Source organism: Eurosta solidaginis, chromosome 1 (genome assembly GCF_040869045.1).
Source record: "Eurosta solidaginis isolate ZX-2024a chromosome 1, ASM4086904v1, whole genome shotgun sequence".
Classification (NCBI taxonomy): Eukaryota; Metazoa; Arthropoda; class Insecta; order Diptera; family Tephritidae; genus Eurosta; species Eurosta solidaginis.
Window position 1 is genome coordinate 151,007,158 of NC_090319.1, and position 13,490 is coordinate 151,020,647.

At 41.2% G+C, this 13,490-nt stretch overlaps 2 protein-coding genes across 23 annotated transcripts in view; one reads left to right on the forward strand and one right to left on the reverse strand.

Moving 5' to 3' along the window:
- LOC137236879 (protein eva-1) overlaps positions 1–13,490 on the reverse strand; it is a 3,007,131-nt gene that overhangs the window by 265,104 nt on the left and 2,728,537 nt on the right. The window lies entirely within an intron of this gene.
- LOC137238663 (uncharacterized) lies at positions 11,705–13,250 on the forward strand. The gene is made up of 3 exons (XM_067763796.1): positions 11,705–11,850; positions 12,031–12,448; positions 12,633–13,250. Exons 1-3 carry the CDS (start codon positions 11,768–11,770, stop codon positions 13,248–13,250), a joined length of 1,119 nt encoding a protein of 372 aa, XP_067619897.1. The 5' UTR covers positions 11,705–11,767.

The following is a 13,490-nucleotide window of genomic DNA, read 5'->3' on the forward strand; positions in this document are numbered from 1 at the left end:
TGAAATTGTTACATTTCTTACAGACTAATTACAAATGTAGGCAAATACCCACTAACTTAACTGGTCATTAAGTAGCATTTTAAACCTATTTTCACAAAAGGAGAAATCCAAAACTGAAGATTTCGGAAGCAAATTAAACTCTTTAAGAGCTCTGACAACAGGAGCATTGGCAGCATAATTACCTCGCCAGCCCCACATAAAATGTGGCATGATTCCTTAAACAAATATTAGGAATAACAAAGAAAATACGTTCAAGTCCACCACCCCAGATATCAAATTAAAAATGAAAGTTAGAGATAAGAAGGTTCTCCTACAATTTAGAGTCTTAAGACCGATAAGCAAACATTTAGACTCATAGGCGGGAACCGGAAGTTCAAAATGAAGGGGTCGCAGAGCATACTTAATAAAGATTTTCTGAACTCTCTCCAATCGACTAATATGACAGGAATAATACGGACGCCAAATAAAAGCAGCATATTCTAGTTTCGAGCCACCAGTGAAGTAAAGAGAGTCTTTAAAGTATACGGATCGGAGAAATCTGAACTGAAAAGTCTGACAAAAGCCAGCATAGAGTACGACTTAGCTATGGTATAGTTAAGATGGCTATGAAAAGTAAACTTGGAATCAAAGACCACCCCAAGATCAGTGGTTTTAGAAACAATGTCTAGTTGTGAGCCACCAATAAAATATGAAGTAGGGATAAGAGTACGGGACTTGGAATAGGAGACATGGGAGCATTTTTTAATATTTAAGGGAAGCATATTTTTCTGACACCAAGCTACAACATTGTCAAGATCACTCTGAAGTTTCGTCGAGTCAGAGGAACACGTTATTTTGCTAAAAATCTTCATGTCATCAGCATACAAGAGAAATTTAGAATATTTAAAACAAGTAGTAATATCATTGATGAACATCACAAAAAGAATCGGACCCAATATACTACCCTGAGGAACCCCAGAGGAGGCAATAAAAGAATACGAGGACACCCCATCAACTACAACTTCACATGATCTATTAGAAAGATACGATTTAATCCAATTTAAAAAATTTGAATGAAAACCAAAACTTTGTAACTTTGATAGCAAAATACGATGGTTAACTTTATCAAACGCTTTCGAAAAATCAGTGTACACTGTGTCAACTTGGGCGCAGTTACTAAAGGCTTCAATGCAGTATTCGGAGAAAACTGCTAAATTAGAAGTGGTTGATCTTCCAGACATGAATCCATGCTGATCAACAGAGATGAGACGATGAATGGAGAAAAGAATTTTATTTTTCACTATGCATTCAAAAAGTTTTGAGACAGTGGAAATTTTAGAAATAGGGCGATAATTGGAAATATCATTTTTATTGCCCGATTTAAAAACTGGAGTGATAAAGGAGATTTTCCATGCATCAATGAAGACGCCTTGCTCAAGGGATTTATTGAAAAGCAGCCAGATCGGGTAGGCGAGAGCTGCGCAGTTTTTAAAAAGGTGAGACGACAACCCATCGACATCAGTCTGTGACGACATTTTGATTTGACGAATGCCGAGTTCAATATCATCTAACGAGAGTTCAAGAGCCCCAAAGTTTAGTGAAAAACCACTAGCATCCAAGGCACTAAAAAAACCACCACTACTCAAGACAGGGTCAGCCTCGAAATTCGTGCTGAAAAAATCTGCAAAAAGATTTGCAGCATCTAAACCCGAATCCGCTTGTGTATCTTTGTAAAATACAGCAGAGGGAATACTAGAACACGATCTCTTTGACTTCACATAACGCCAAAAAGCCTTCGGATTCACTTTAATATCGTCTTCAAATTTGCTTATATAATTCCGCTTCAAAACTTTGCTCAATGACATAAATTCTTTCAAATATTTTAAATACAATTCCTTCGAAGTAGGAGACCTAGATTTTTTAAATTTTTTGAAAAACTTGTTTCGCAAATTCTTCAGTTTTTTCAACTCTTTTGTGAACCAAGGAATTTTGTAAACCTTTTTTCTTACACTCGGAATATGTTCACAACAAATGCAATTTAAATTATTCTTAAAAATATTAAAACAACCGGTAACTTCAACCACAGCAAACAGCGAATCCCAATCAATAGACTCAATTACCGCATTAACAGCATCAACATCGTAATTTTTAAAACAAAACTTGGAAAGTGAATTTTCTACGTAAGAATTAAACTCATAAAATTCCAAATGAAGAACAAGCGGTACATGATGGGGACCAGGAGTGGACAAAGGGTCTAGACATTCCTGGAGGCAAAAATTCATATTATCACTTAAAAATATGAGATCTAATATTATTAAAACTGTTAATCTGACTAAGGTCACATCTTGAGAAGCCGTCAATCAAATAGGTTTCAGCAAACGCATTTGAAGACATAGGAAGAAGCCCCCGACTATTATCAAAAGTAGACCATTCTAGATTACTGAGGTTGAAGTCGCCAAAAACGCAAACATTTTCATGACTAGATGCTAAGGCTAAAATATTATCAACATGCTCTTTATAAAGTAAATCGCTACTAGTAGGCGGTACATAAGAAACGCAAATTAAAAGTTTAGAAACTCCATGTACAGAAACGTAAAGCATATCTAAAAGAGAATCAGCATTCGGCAATGACACCAGAGTCGCTCGATATTTTCGCCGAATCGCAATTAAAACGCCTCCTCCTCTAGACAGACCAGTTTTGAATGCATCGCGATCTTTACGAAAAACGCAGAATAAATTTTCATCGAAAAATTCACCATCCATAAAAGTGTCATTTAGCCAAGTCTCGACAATGACAAAGATGTCAAAACCCAAGTTTGAACTCATCGTATATAGTGAGTCAGACTTGGTTCTGAGGCCTGATACGCTTTGAAAATAAATTTTAAGATCCTTGTAAGAATGAATATTAGCTACATCCCGCGTCGAGGTTTGCATAGAAATGTTTAAACGGTTCCTTGTACCATCTGACCCAACCGATTGCCATTGGACATCGGTTGGACCTCGTCGTTTTTTTGAACGAAAATTAAAAGGACGCACGGCAATGTTTGAAGGCCATAAGTCAGGCACCAATAGCTTAGGTAGTACACTTTCCTCAACACCCAATTTAAAATTAATATAACGCAGAGAATTGGGATCCACGCCAATCTTGACCAACGGAAAACAAGCAATGGAGTTAACATCAATGCCAGTATGTTGAGAAATATGAAATTTTATTTTATCGGATGTGACCGAGGCAGAGAAAGGCGAAATATGCAACCACTTCCTTTTAGAAACAGCACTTAAGTCACCATTAATGCCCGACCCAACAACTAAAGGTGGCGCTAGCAAGCGCGAATTAATTTTATTACCATAATTGGGGGAGGGTCTAATGTTATCATTAGCCTTGGCAGCATTGTTGTTGCTTACAGCATTATTCGGAATTGAACTAGTACCTGTGGTACCTGCATCGGCATTATCATTACTGGGACTGGGTCTAATGTTAACTTTAGCAATGCCAGCATTACCAGTGGTACCTGCGTCAGCATTATCATTGTTAGAAGCGCTTTCTTTGTTATGTTGAGTTTTATTTTTTCGTTTGAATTTTTTTTTATTTTGCACTGTCTTCCATTCGTTTTGATTACCAAGAACTGCAGGAGACGAAGTAGACGAAGAAGATTGCAAAGCAACGGCGTTAGAAATTGGCGTCACAGTTGAAACATTGTTAACAACAGCAGCATCATTAGGTAACAACAACAACGGTGGTTGAGCAGCAGTACCAATACCAGCTGATAATACGTCGGCAATAGCAGCGACGTCGACAGAGCCAGTAGCAACCGTTGGGGCGCACGCAGAGGCTGGCTGCATTGATGTAGCAGAGTTTTTTTTGTTTACACTACAAAAACTTTCAAATTGCGTGAGCAATTGAGATAATAAAGAATTATTTTCGTCGAGCTTACAGTGCAAGTCACTAACCTCAGCTTGAAGAGAATCGGTTTTATGACGTAGGCACTCATTATCTTCACGCAATCAGTCACAGCAGAAAGAAGTTGAGTATTGACAATTTTTAACTCAGCAAAATTATTAGCAATATCAGAGCGCGGAATTGGCATTTGCACTTGTGTGGCTTGTTGTTGTTGTAACGACGACTCGTCTTGCTGAGCGGGAGCACACAAACCACAGATGTATATATTATCAGCATTATTAAGATGATTGAAATCGGCAGGCATGTTACCAACAACACAATTCATATGATAAATTTCTCTGCAGTTTTCACACTGCACTGAAGTTTGAGCGCGCTCAACTCTGTGGCCACAGAAACAAGGCATATTAAATCAAATGTTAAAATATGATATGCACAGAAAAAAAGGCAAACAAGAGTCAATGTCTCTAACACAATTATTGATTGTTAAGCGGCATTAAATAAAAAAGTTGAAAACTCAAAAATTAAATTAAAAATAGAAGAAAAACTTAGAGCACGGAAAAAACACAACCGTTCACCGCGACGTACTCACATACTCATTAACTCCTTTCATTTGATACCCATATCGTACAAATCCTAGAGTCACCCCTGGTCCACCTTTATGGCAATATCTGGAAAAGGCGTCACCTATAGAACTAAGGCCCACTCCCTTTTAAAATACTCATTAACACCTTTCGTTTGATACCCATAATGTACAAACGCATTCTAGAGTCACCCCTGGTCCCCCTTTATAACGATATCCGGAAAAGGCGTCCACCTATAGAGCTAAGGCTCACTCGCTTTTAAAATACTCATTAACACCTTTCATTTGATACCCATATCGTACAAACAAATTCTAGAGTCACCCCTGGTCCACCCTTATGGCAATATCTCGAAAAGGCGTCCACCCATAGAACTAAGGCCCACTCCCTTTTAATACACTGATTAACACCTTTCGTTTGACACCCATATTGTACAAACGCATTCTAGAGTCACCCCTGGTCCACCTTTATAACGATATCCCGAAAAGGCGTCCACCTATAGAGCTAAGGCCCACTCGCTTTTAAAATACTCATTAACACCTTTCATTTGATACCCATATCGTACAAACAAATTCTAGAGTCACCCCTGGTCCACCTTTATGGCGATATCTCGAAAAGGCGTCCACCTATAGAAATAAGGCCCACTCCTTTTTAAAATACTCATTAACACATTTCATTTGATACCCATATCGTACAAACAAATTCTAGAATCACCCCTGGTCCACCTTTATGGCAATATCTCGAAAAGGTGTCCACCCATAGATCTAAAGCCCACTCCCTTTTAAAACACTCATTAACACCTTTCGTTTGACACCCATATTGTACAAACGCATTCTAGAGTCACCCCTGCTCCACCTTTATAACGATATCCCGAAAAGGCGTCCACCTATAGAGCTAAGGCCCACTCGCTTTTAAAATACTCATTAACACCTTTCATTTGATACCCATATCGTACAAACAAATTCTAGAGTCACCCCTGGTTTTCTTTTTAAAAAATGAATATTTTGATTACTTCAAAATGAAAATTTTTGATTATTGATATTTTCAATTTAAAAAATAAATTAAATAATTTTGTAATAGAAATAGATGAGTAAGCTTTGGTCCACCGTAAAGTCCCTATCGAATCCGATGCTTAGAAGCATATGTAAAGAGGGTTTCAAATATTTAGCACATGTCTTCAACCTGTCCCTTTCCACCTTTGTCTTCCCCGAAAAATGGAAAATAGCCAAGGTGGTCCCGCTAATAAAGCCTCGGAAACCAGCTAACATAGGAGAGTCTTATAGCCCGATATCCCTCCTATCGCCAGTAGTCAAAACACTTGAAGCCATTCTGCTTCCCTACTTAAATTTGCAACTAGCCTATCATCAGTATGGCTTTAGAAAACTACATAGCACAACCATCGCGCTATATTCCATTAGCACCCAGATAAATTGCGTTTTAAATCAAAACCTCCACCATAGGACAGTACTCGTTGCGTTAGACCTATCAAAAGCTTTTGATACGGTCAACCATGTCACGTTACTGCTAGACCTGGAAGGGTCTACCCGTCTCCCCCGTCATAAAAGGTGGACCGCAAATTATCTGCGTGGTCGGCTGGCATGGGTGCATTTCAGGAACGCAACATCCAAATCAAGAAAAAGTGAACAAGGGTTGCCACAAGGTATCCCCACTTTTGTTTAACTTCTACAAATCAAAGCTACCTTCGCCACCAGAGGGAGTCACTATCGTTTCCTACGCCGATGACTGCACAATAATGGCCACAGTCCCAGGCCCACAGATAGATGAGCTTTGCAGCAAAACAAACGGCTACCTCCCTGATCTCTGCAGTTTTTTCGCTTCGCCTGACTGAAACCTGACATTATCACCGACTAAATCATCGGCGACAATACTTACAACATGGACTTCCCAAATGTCGACCATTTTGAACATCCACGTCAATGGCACTACGCTACCGACTGTCTTACACCCCAAAATCTCGGGTGTGACGTTTGATCAGGATCTACATTTTTGTGAGCATGCAGCCGCAGTTGTACCAAAAATCTAGAGTCGCAATAAAATCCTCAAATCTCTTGCTGGCAGTACTTGGGGTAAGTATAAAGAAAAGCTCCATACCACTTACAAAACAATTGCCCAGCCGATCTCCCATTAGGGGGAGAAATGAAATGCTAACCAAATAGTTCCTGTTGAATACCCAGAAACCTGGGCATCCCAACTGACATCTCATTTATGAGCCTAGACCGTCCAGGGCTCAAGGAGTCATCTCAGAAAGCATTATGAGGAAATACGGCACCTGATAACACAGCCGTATGAAGCTAAAAAACACAAGCAGGTCCTAAGTGAACTCCACAAACAGGCGGTGGAACTCTCTGCCAGGAATTTCCCGACAAATCCGGTACTCAAATAACAATACCCAAAACTAGCAGAGGAAGAACGCACTCCCTAGGGAAACGCGAGTCACTCTAGCTCAACTTCGATCTGAATACTGTAACAGGTTAAACTCTTACCTATCCAGAATCAACCCTCACATACAAAACATATGCCCATATGATCATCTTTTTAACTGTATTGTGGAGCCAATGCCTCTAACACCCCTCTCATTATGGTCCACCTCTGTTGAAACAGCAAGCTTCCTTGGGCTCCCGTTAGAGGACATTGATGACAATTTGTGATCGGTCTCATCTTTTGGATAGAACGAAGCACTGCTACAACAACAACAACCAGAAATATCGGAGCAGGAGGCACTGGATGCAATACAAAGAGTTGCGGATAGTTAGTCTCCAGGACCGGATGGAGTGCCAAATATAGCCCTTAAATCAGCGATAAGTTCTAGAACATCGGTCGGTATTTACCGGTCTCTTCAAAGCCTGTGTCCAAGAAGGCGTCTTCCCTCGCTCAAACGTCAAGGACTGGTTCTCTTGCTGAAACCTGGTAAGATGCCCGACCAGCCATCTTCATACAGGCCACTTTGTATGTTGAATTCAATAAGAAATATTCTCGAACGTATTATTAGAGAGGGTCTGCAGCAGATCCTGCAGAGACCAGGTGGCTTTTCAAATAAGCATTTTGGATTTCGGAAATCGAGACCCACGATAAATGAAATATAAACAGTTGTCAATATAGCCCGCGGAGCCATAGCCGGAGGCCAAAGTATAAGGAAGCTCTGCGCACTGATAACTTTGGATATTAGAAATGCTTTTAACCCCGCGATCTGGATGCAGATAATGACAGATCTACGAAAATTTGGCACACCTGCTTACCTGCTCAGAATAATTGGTAGCTATTTAAATGACAGAATACTCTTTTTGATACGGATGAGGGACCAAGAAGACACAACATCACGGAAAATGTCGGCTATGCATATGATTATGTCGTAGTAGCAGTGGCAAAGAAACTTGGGCAGCTCCAAGCATTATGTAATGACACCGTGGGAGGAATAAAGTAATGGCTGACGAAGATGGGAAATGGTTTTGGTGAGCTCAAAGCGAACTGTGGATGAGTGCTAACCATAGGATATTATCAAATAAACTCAAAACCTTTCCTGAAATATCTAGGAGTAAATATTGACTCAAAACTAACTTTTATGGAGCACTTCAAGGTAGTGGGGGAGAAAGTGTATAGAATTAGTGGAGCCCTAACGCGAATAATGCCCAATATCGGCGGCCGAGCAAAGCTCCCCGTCAGCTATTATCCAATGTAACAAGCTCGATAATGTTATATGCAGCACCAGTATGGCCCAGATCTGAAATGGTTCACCATAAAGATATACTAGCAGCCTACCGTATTACTGCTAACCGAATAGCATGTGCTTATCGGACGGTGTCTGTCGACGCTATCCATCTTTTATACAAGAAATTCCCGGTAGATCTACTCTCAGGTGAAATGGCCGATCTGTATGGCATTGAAATCAGCCAACCATCTCAAGATGCTAATAAAAGCGCAAGGTCGCGAACAATAGTTAAGTGCCAAAAACGGTGGGAAGAATAGAGAAAAGTGCGCTGGACCTTGATGCTAGTTCGGAATATAGTGGAATGGTATGAACGAAAACACGGCGAAATAAATTACCACCTCACACAGCTATTGAGCGGGCACGGCGGTTTCAAGGAATATCTCCATTGGCGTTGGATAGAGGAGGATCCTTTCTGTCCACACTGTCCCTCCGAATTGGAAAGTGCAAAACATGTAATGTTTCACTTCCCACTGGCGAAAAACTCTCTGTGTACAGAGTTTTTGAAGAGAAGCCTTCCATTAGGAATTTAGTTCCCCGAATGAGCGGACAAATACATTGTAATGAATTTTGGGGAAACTTCGTTCATTTTACAACTTCTGCAAACGTTCGAATCGCTAAATTGTCGAATAAATAACTCCAATATTCAGTAATGCAAAATGGTCTTTATTAGATTACTTTAGGAGTAGTACAATTGAACAAATGCGTGGTGGCAACGGCGCGCACCCACGTATTTGTTAAAGATTAGTTAGGCGAAAAAAAGGGAAGAAAAATAAAAACACCAAAAAGATTTCGGATTAATAAAAAGGAAGTCACAGTGTGCTTTTATTTATATAAATACAACAAGTGTTAAGAAAGGGTTTAACAAATGTTGTGGAAAATGAGATATGTAATAATAATTATGAAAATTTGCACTTACGTGGACGTGTGATTACGTGTACCTTTGCTGGCTGCTGGATCAAAAGAGGACGAGCCTCTTTGCGACATGAGCCGATGAACCCGCGATACAGCCCCTTCGTTGGGTTTCCCGGCAACAAAGTTGCTATACCGCGGGCTCACAGCGGTAAAAATCTAAGATACATGCGTACTACCACTCACACATGCCTGTGTGTATTAGTAATCACAAGCATATGTGGGTGGTAGTAAACGAAGAAAATTATGTTACGAGGGGGGGGAGATATATTTAGGCCTGTGGCCTAAACATACCGGCCCCCTTGCCGTAAGCAACAAAGGAAACATAAAAAAAAAGGGGATGCCACGTGATCGCACGTCCAGTAAGGCGCTAATGAAAGAAGGCAGTGCAGATGCGGACTGCAAGCACTGCACGCCAGATGGTTGACCTCACGTTTCGCTCTCCTGTGGAAAAAGAAAAGATGTTATTAAATACACGTACGTGGTTTTAAATCCCGTGCTGTAATTACTTATTTTTATGAAACAACTCCTATTTTTGGCAGGCTCCTGAGACTACCAGCCCGAATACGGTTGGTTGGGTCAGGAGACCGCCAACTGTTGTTGCTGGCGTTTCGCTCACCATCAGTTCGGCGTATAGATCAGCGCCGAGTGTAAGACGAACTGGCGATGAGCGGTAGAACTGCGGATCTGCAAGCCTCATAAATTCGAATGGAACGGCAACCTTTGGATCCACATTGGATAGCGGACTCAACCGATAGTGGCCGTTGACCACGGCGGCTTGGGTAGTGACATGAGTCGTTGACCCGAACTTGCCGCGCAGAATAAGTGTGCATTGCCCTGGTCCTTGGCGCTCTAACTGCAAATCGCGTACCAGCTCTGCATCGACTATGGTGCTGGCGGCGCAGGGATCAATGATCGCACGTACCAAGTGTAGGTGCCCACGCGATTCGACGCGTACGATGGCCGTCGGCGCAATGGGCACGAAAGACCGCATTATGGGCGCTGGAGTGGGTGGGAGCAGCCGGCCGGTTCGGAAGCCTTCCGGTGTACCACGCGATAGTGCTTGCATATTTTGGGCGTCAGAATGGTATGGCGTTGATTTATCCCGCCGCTGCTGTCTGCCGCGTTTGGACGACTTGGTCGGGCCTCCTTGGATTCCAATGACGCGGTGCCGCCAGTTGTCTCGTTCGTTTCGACGTTTGTTTGCTTTCGCCGCGCTTCTTTCATGCTGTAACAGCGGCCGGAAACTGCGCCTCCCATGGTTGGCCGTTGACGGTCTTGTTGTCTCCGTTTTACTTCTTTCTTCCTCCGCCTTTGCTCTCTCCTCCTCCATTTCTTCCTCCTCCACCTGCTGAGCCCAGGATTTAGCCGGTCCCGACAGGTTGATTGACAACGCGTCGTCGGACGTTTTGTCGTCGCCATTTGTGGCTGTCTCGTCGCATACCGGCCGACGCTCATCTAAATGAAGCGTGGTGTGGTGCTTCTCTTGGCACCTCTTACAGCGATACTTGCTGCTACACTTGTTTACCCGGTGGAAGGGTGACAGACAGTTCGGACAGTACTTATATAGAAGCACTGCCCGCAACCTCTCTTCTGGAGATTTTTTCCGATATTCGGGACAGATTCGGAGACTATGGTCCCTGCCGCAGAGCTGGCAAGCGACGTCGAAACGCGTTGCGCCTCCCTCTGACTTGGCCAGTAAAGTTTGGTAGCGGGTCATGATCTGAAAGAATATTGATATCATTGATCATGCCCAAATTGAGGTTGGCGGAATGTTGTTTGGGTGGCGTAACCAAAAAAAAATTATCTCTAACATATTATCCAAAAAAAAAACATTTTATTGAAATAAAAATTTAATTTAAATAAAAAGGACCATAATTAAATACTTATGCGCGCAGGGAAACGAAGAAAAAACGGCTTTAGCACGCATCCATGCGATGTGGCTGGTGCTTTAGTCATTCCACGTCATTTGACTGGTCATTTTACGGTCATAGGTTATATTCCTAGTCACATTTGCATGGGCGTGATTAGGTTTTGTGACCAAATTTTTGTGGGGATTTTATATTTTACTTTATGTCGGTAGATGTCGCCGAAGTAGTCCTAAAGATTTATTTTTTGGTTTGTGGTGAACTGTGTTTTCACGACAAGTGGCCTGCCACCACACGGAACGGTTCGAAACCTGGCTGAAAAGGTATACACGTCAAAAATAATGTTGAATTAGGTATTTCAAATCTCGACCAAATAACTGATTGGCCGAGATATGTAATACGCGACATGTGTGGCGTGTTGTGCTCGATATGTCGTGCGGCAAGCAATGCCTGACGTGTAGTGAATGACGTGAAGTGCGGCGTGTAGTGCATGACGTGTAGTGCGCGAGATGCTTGCGCATGAGGCCTAACGTTTGTCTTGCAATAATCATTGACAGTCAGTCAAGTTGAGTGTAGAGGTTTTGACGAGCAGATGTCGCTTTTCCATTTCCTGAATGAAAAAAAAATGTCATTCATTTAAAGCACGCGGTGAGTTAGCTCCTGTTCATGTAGTAAAATTTGTTAATTTTAACCTTTTTCTTTCCTCTCATTAATCAATTTTTCTTTTTCATCCAGGAAATAAACAAAAACGTTTTACATTTCTGGCACAGCATACGGGTGTTTTTATACCTAAAGCTGCAAATACATGAATGCAGTTATAGCGTTGTGTCATTTTTGCGAAGCCCATGGCCCCAGTGCAATATTCTGTACTCAAACACAATTTGTTGGGTGTGTCATTCTGTTAATTTCGTTAAAAAAAATTGCATATAAAACTAAAATATTTTAAATAGGAATGCATAAAATAGGTGCATTTAGCATAATGCTGTACCTGCTCCAAGGAATATATATAGATGCCCAACATTATTATGAAAAAGAACAAATTAAAAACATTATATGGTGCACCAAAAGTTCGGAGGAACAATTTAAATGCCAAAATCTAACAGTCGCCATTGAACGCGATCGTGCTTTATTTGACGATGCATTTCTTAATCTAACTTGCCATATGGCATACAGCGCTGATGAATGTATTCATCATATTGATCGCGAGAAAGCGCATATAACAACACTTGATGCTGGTGATGTATTCACGGCGGGTCGTTACAACTCTTTGGTGCCAATAATGCAAGAACAATTTATTGGCAATCTAACAAACTGTCATGCAGTGGCAGTTGTTAAGAAGGATTCTCTACAAGATGTATACAGTTTACGCGAATTGCGTAATAAGCGTGCCTGCTTCCCTTGGGTGGGGAGCATGGCTGGATGGATTATTCCCATTTATACGTTACAACATGAAGGCGGTATGAAAGTTGTAGACTGTAATAATCAAGTCAAAACCGCTGCTAATTATTTTAACAACTCCTGCGCTGTTTACTCATTGATTAATAAATACAATCCAATTGGCGATAATTCGGATAAGCTATGTACTCTTTGTACAGGAAAAATTCCTGGTGGAAGATGTTCTGCTAATGATCCGCACTACGGCTACGATGGCGCTTTTCGTTGTCTTTTAGAAGCTGGTGAAGTGGCTTTCTTACGAGATACAACAGTTACGGAACATGTTACCACCAAAAAGTAGTGATAGACCGCAGCAGCAACGCCTGACCTACAACCTTACTTGGCCTATGCTACAGAAATACGAGGAAACTATGAATGATCCAGAACGTGAAGTATTCTATTCATTGCGACATGTCAAAGAAGTTCCACGTAACAAGTTCAATACTGCAGTTTATTGTGCGTTAACTGGTATTAAGATAATCGTACGTAGCAGCTCGGATAGTACGCTAAATTTTATGCTTTGTTTGAAGAAACTTCTACCAGAGCCAATTCGCAATCGTTTGTGCATTGATGCACAACATAAACACTCTATAAACTCGAATTACAGAATAATATCGGTGTCAAATGAAATGGCAGTACCAATAGCTAGCACTTCAGTTTATCGAGTAGATTTCCTCGGTGCTTCTGCAGATGGTAATAAAGTACGTGTGAAATGGCTTGGAGAATTGCCAATGAAATGTCCAGATTTGATGGTGAAACTTCTGAAAGCAGTAGATGAGCCACGATTCACCCCGCTGGTATTGAAGAAACACACGACAGTGCTGATCAAGGAATATAAAACCAAGATTATATGATCGAATAGCCAAGAACGCGATGAAACACTGTTGATTTTCACAAATCTACAGACCTTGTCTGTTAAAAGTATGGCCAATGCAAGTGAGTTGAACACTGATGTGTGAAAAGCGAAGCTAACTGGTAATTTTTTTCTTTTCAGGTGCGATGTAATGCAAAGGCGTTGATCAATCGTGTTTTTTGCTGCGAATTTTTTTCTTCCGGAGTATGAAGATCCAGCTGATGTTTGGCATCAGTAAAAA

What these genes read in the sequence shown, in the direction of transcription:
- LOC137238663 (XM_067763796.1), top strand. Translation starts at nt 11,768, where the DNA reads ATGAATGCAGTTATAGCGTTGTGTCATTTTTGCGAAGCCCATGGCCCC. An exon ending in ACTCAAACACAATTTGTTGG is followed by an intron (nt 11,851 to 12,030) that starts GTGTGTCATTCT and finishes GTGCACCAAAAG; the next exon opens with TTCGGAGGAACAATTTAAAT. An exon ending in TTGTAGACTGTAATAATCAA is followed by an intron (nt 12,449 to 12,632) that starts GTCAAAACCGCT and finishes GTTGTCTTTTAG; the next exon opens with AAGCTGGTGAAGTGGCTTTC.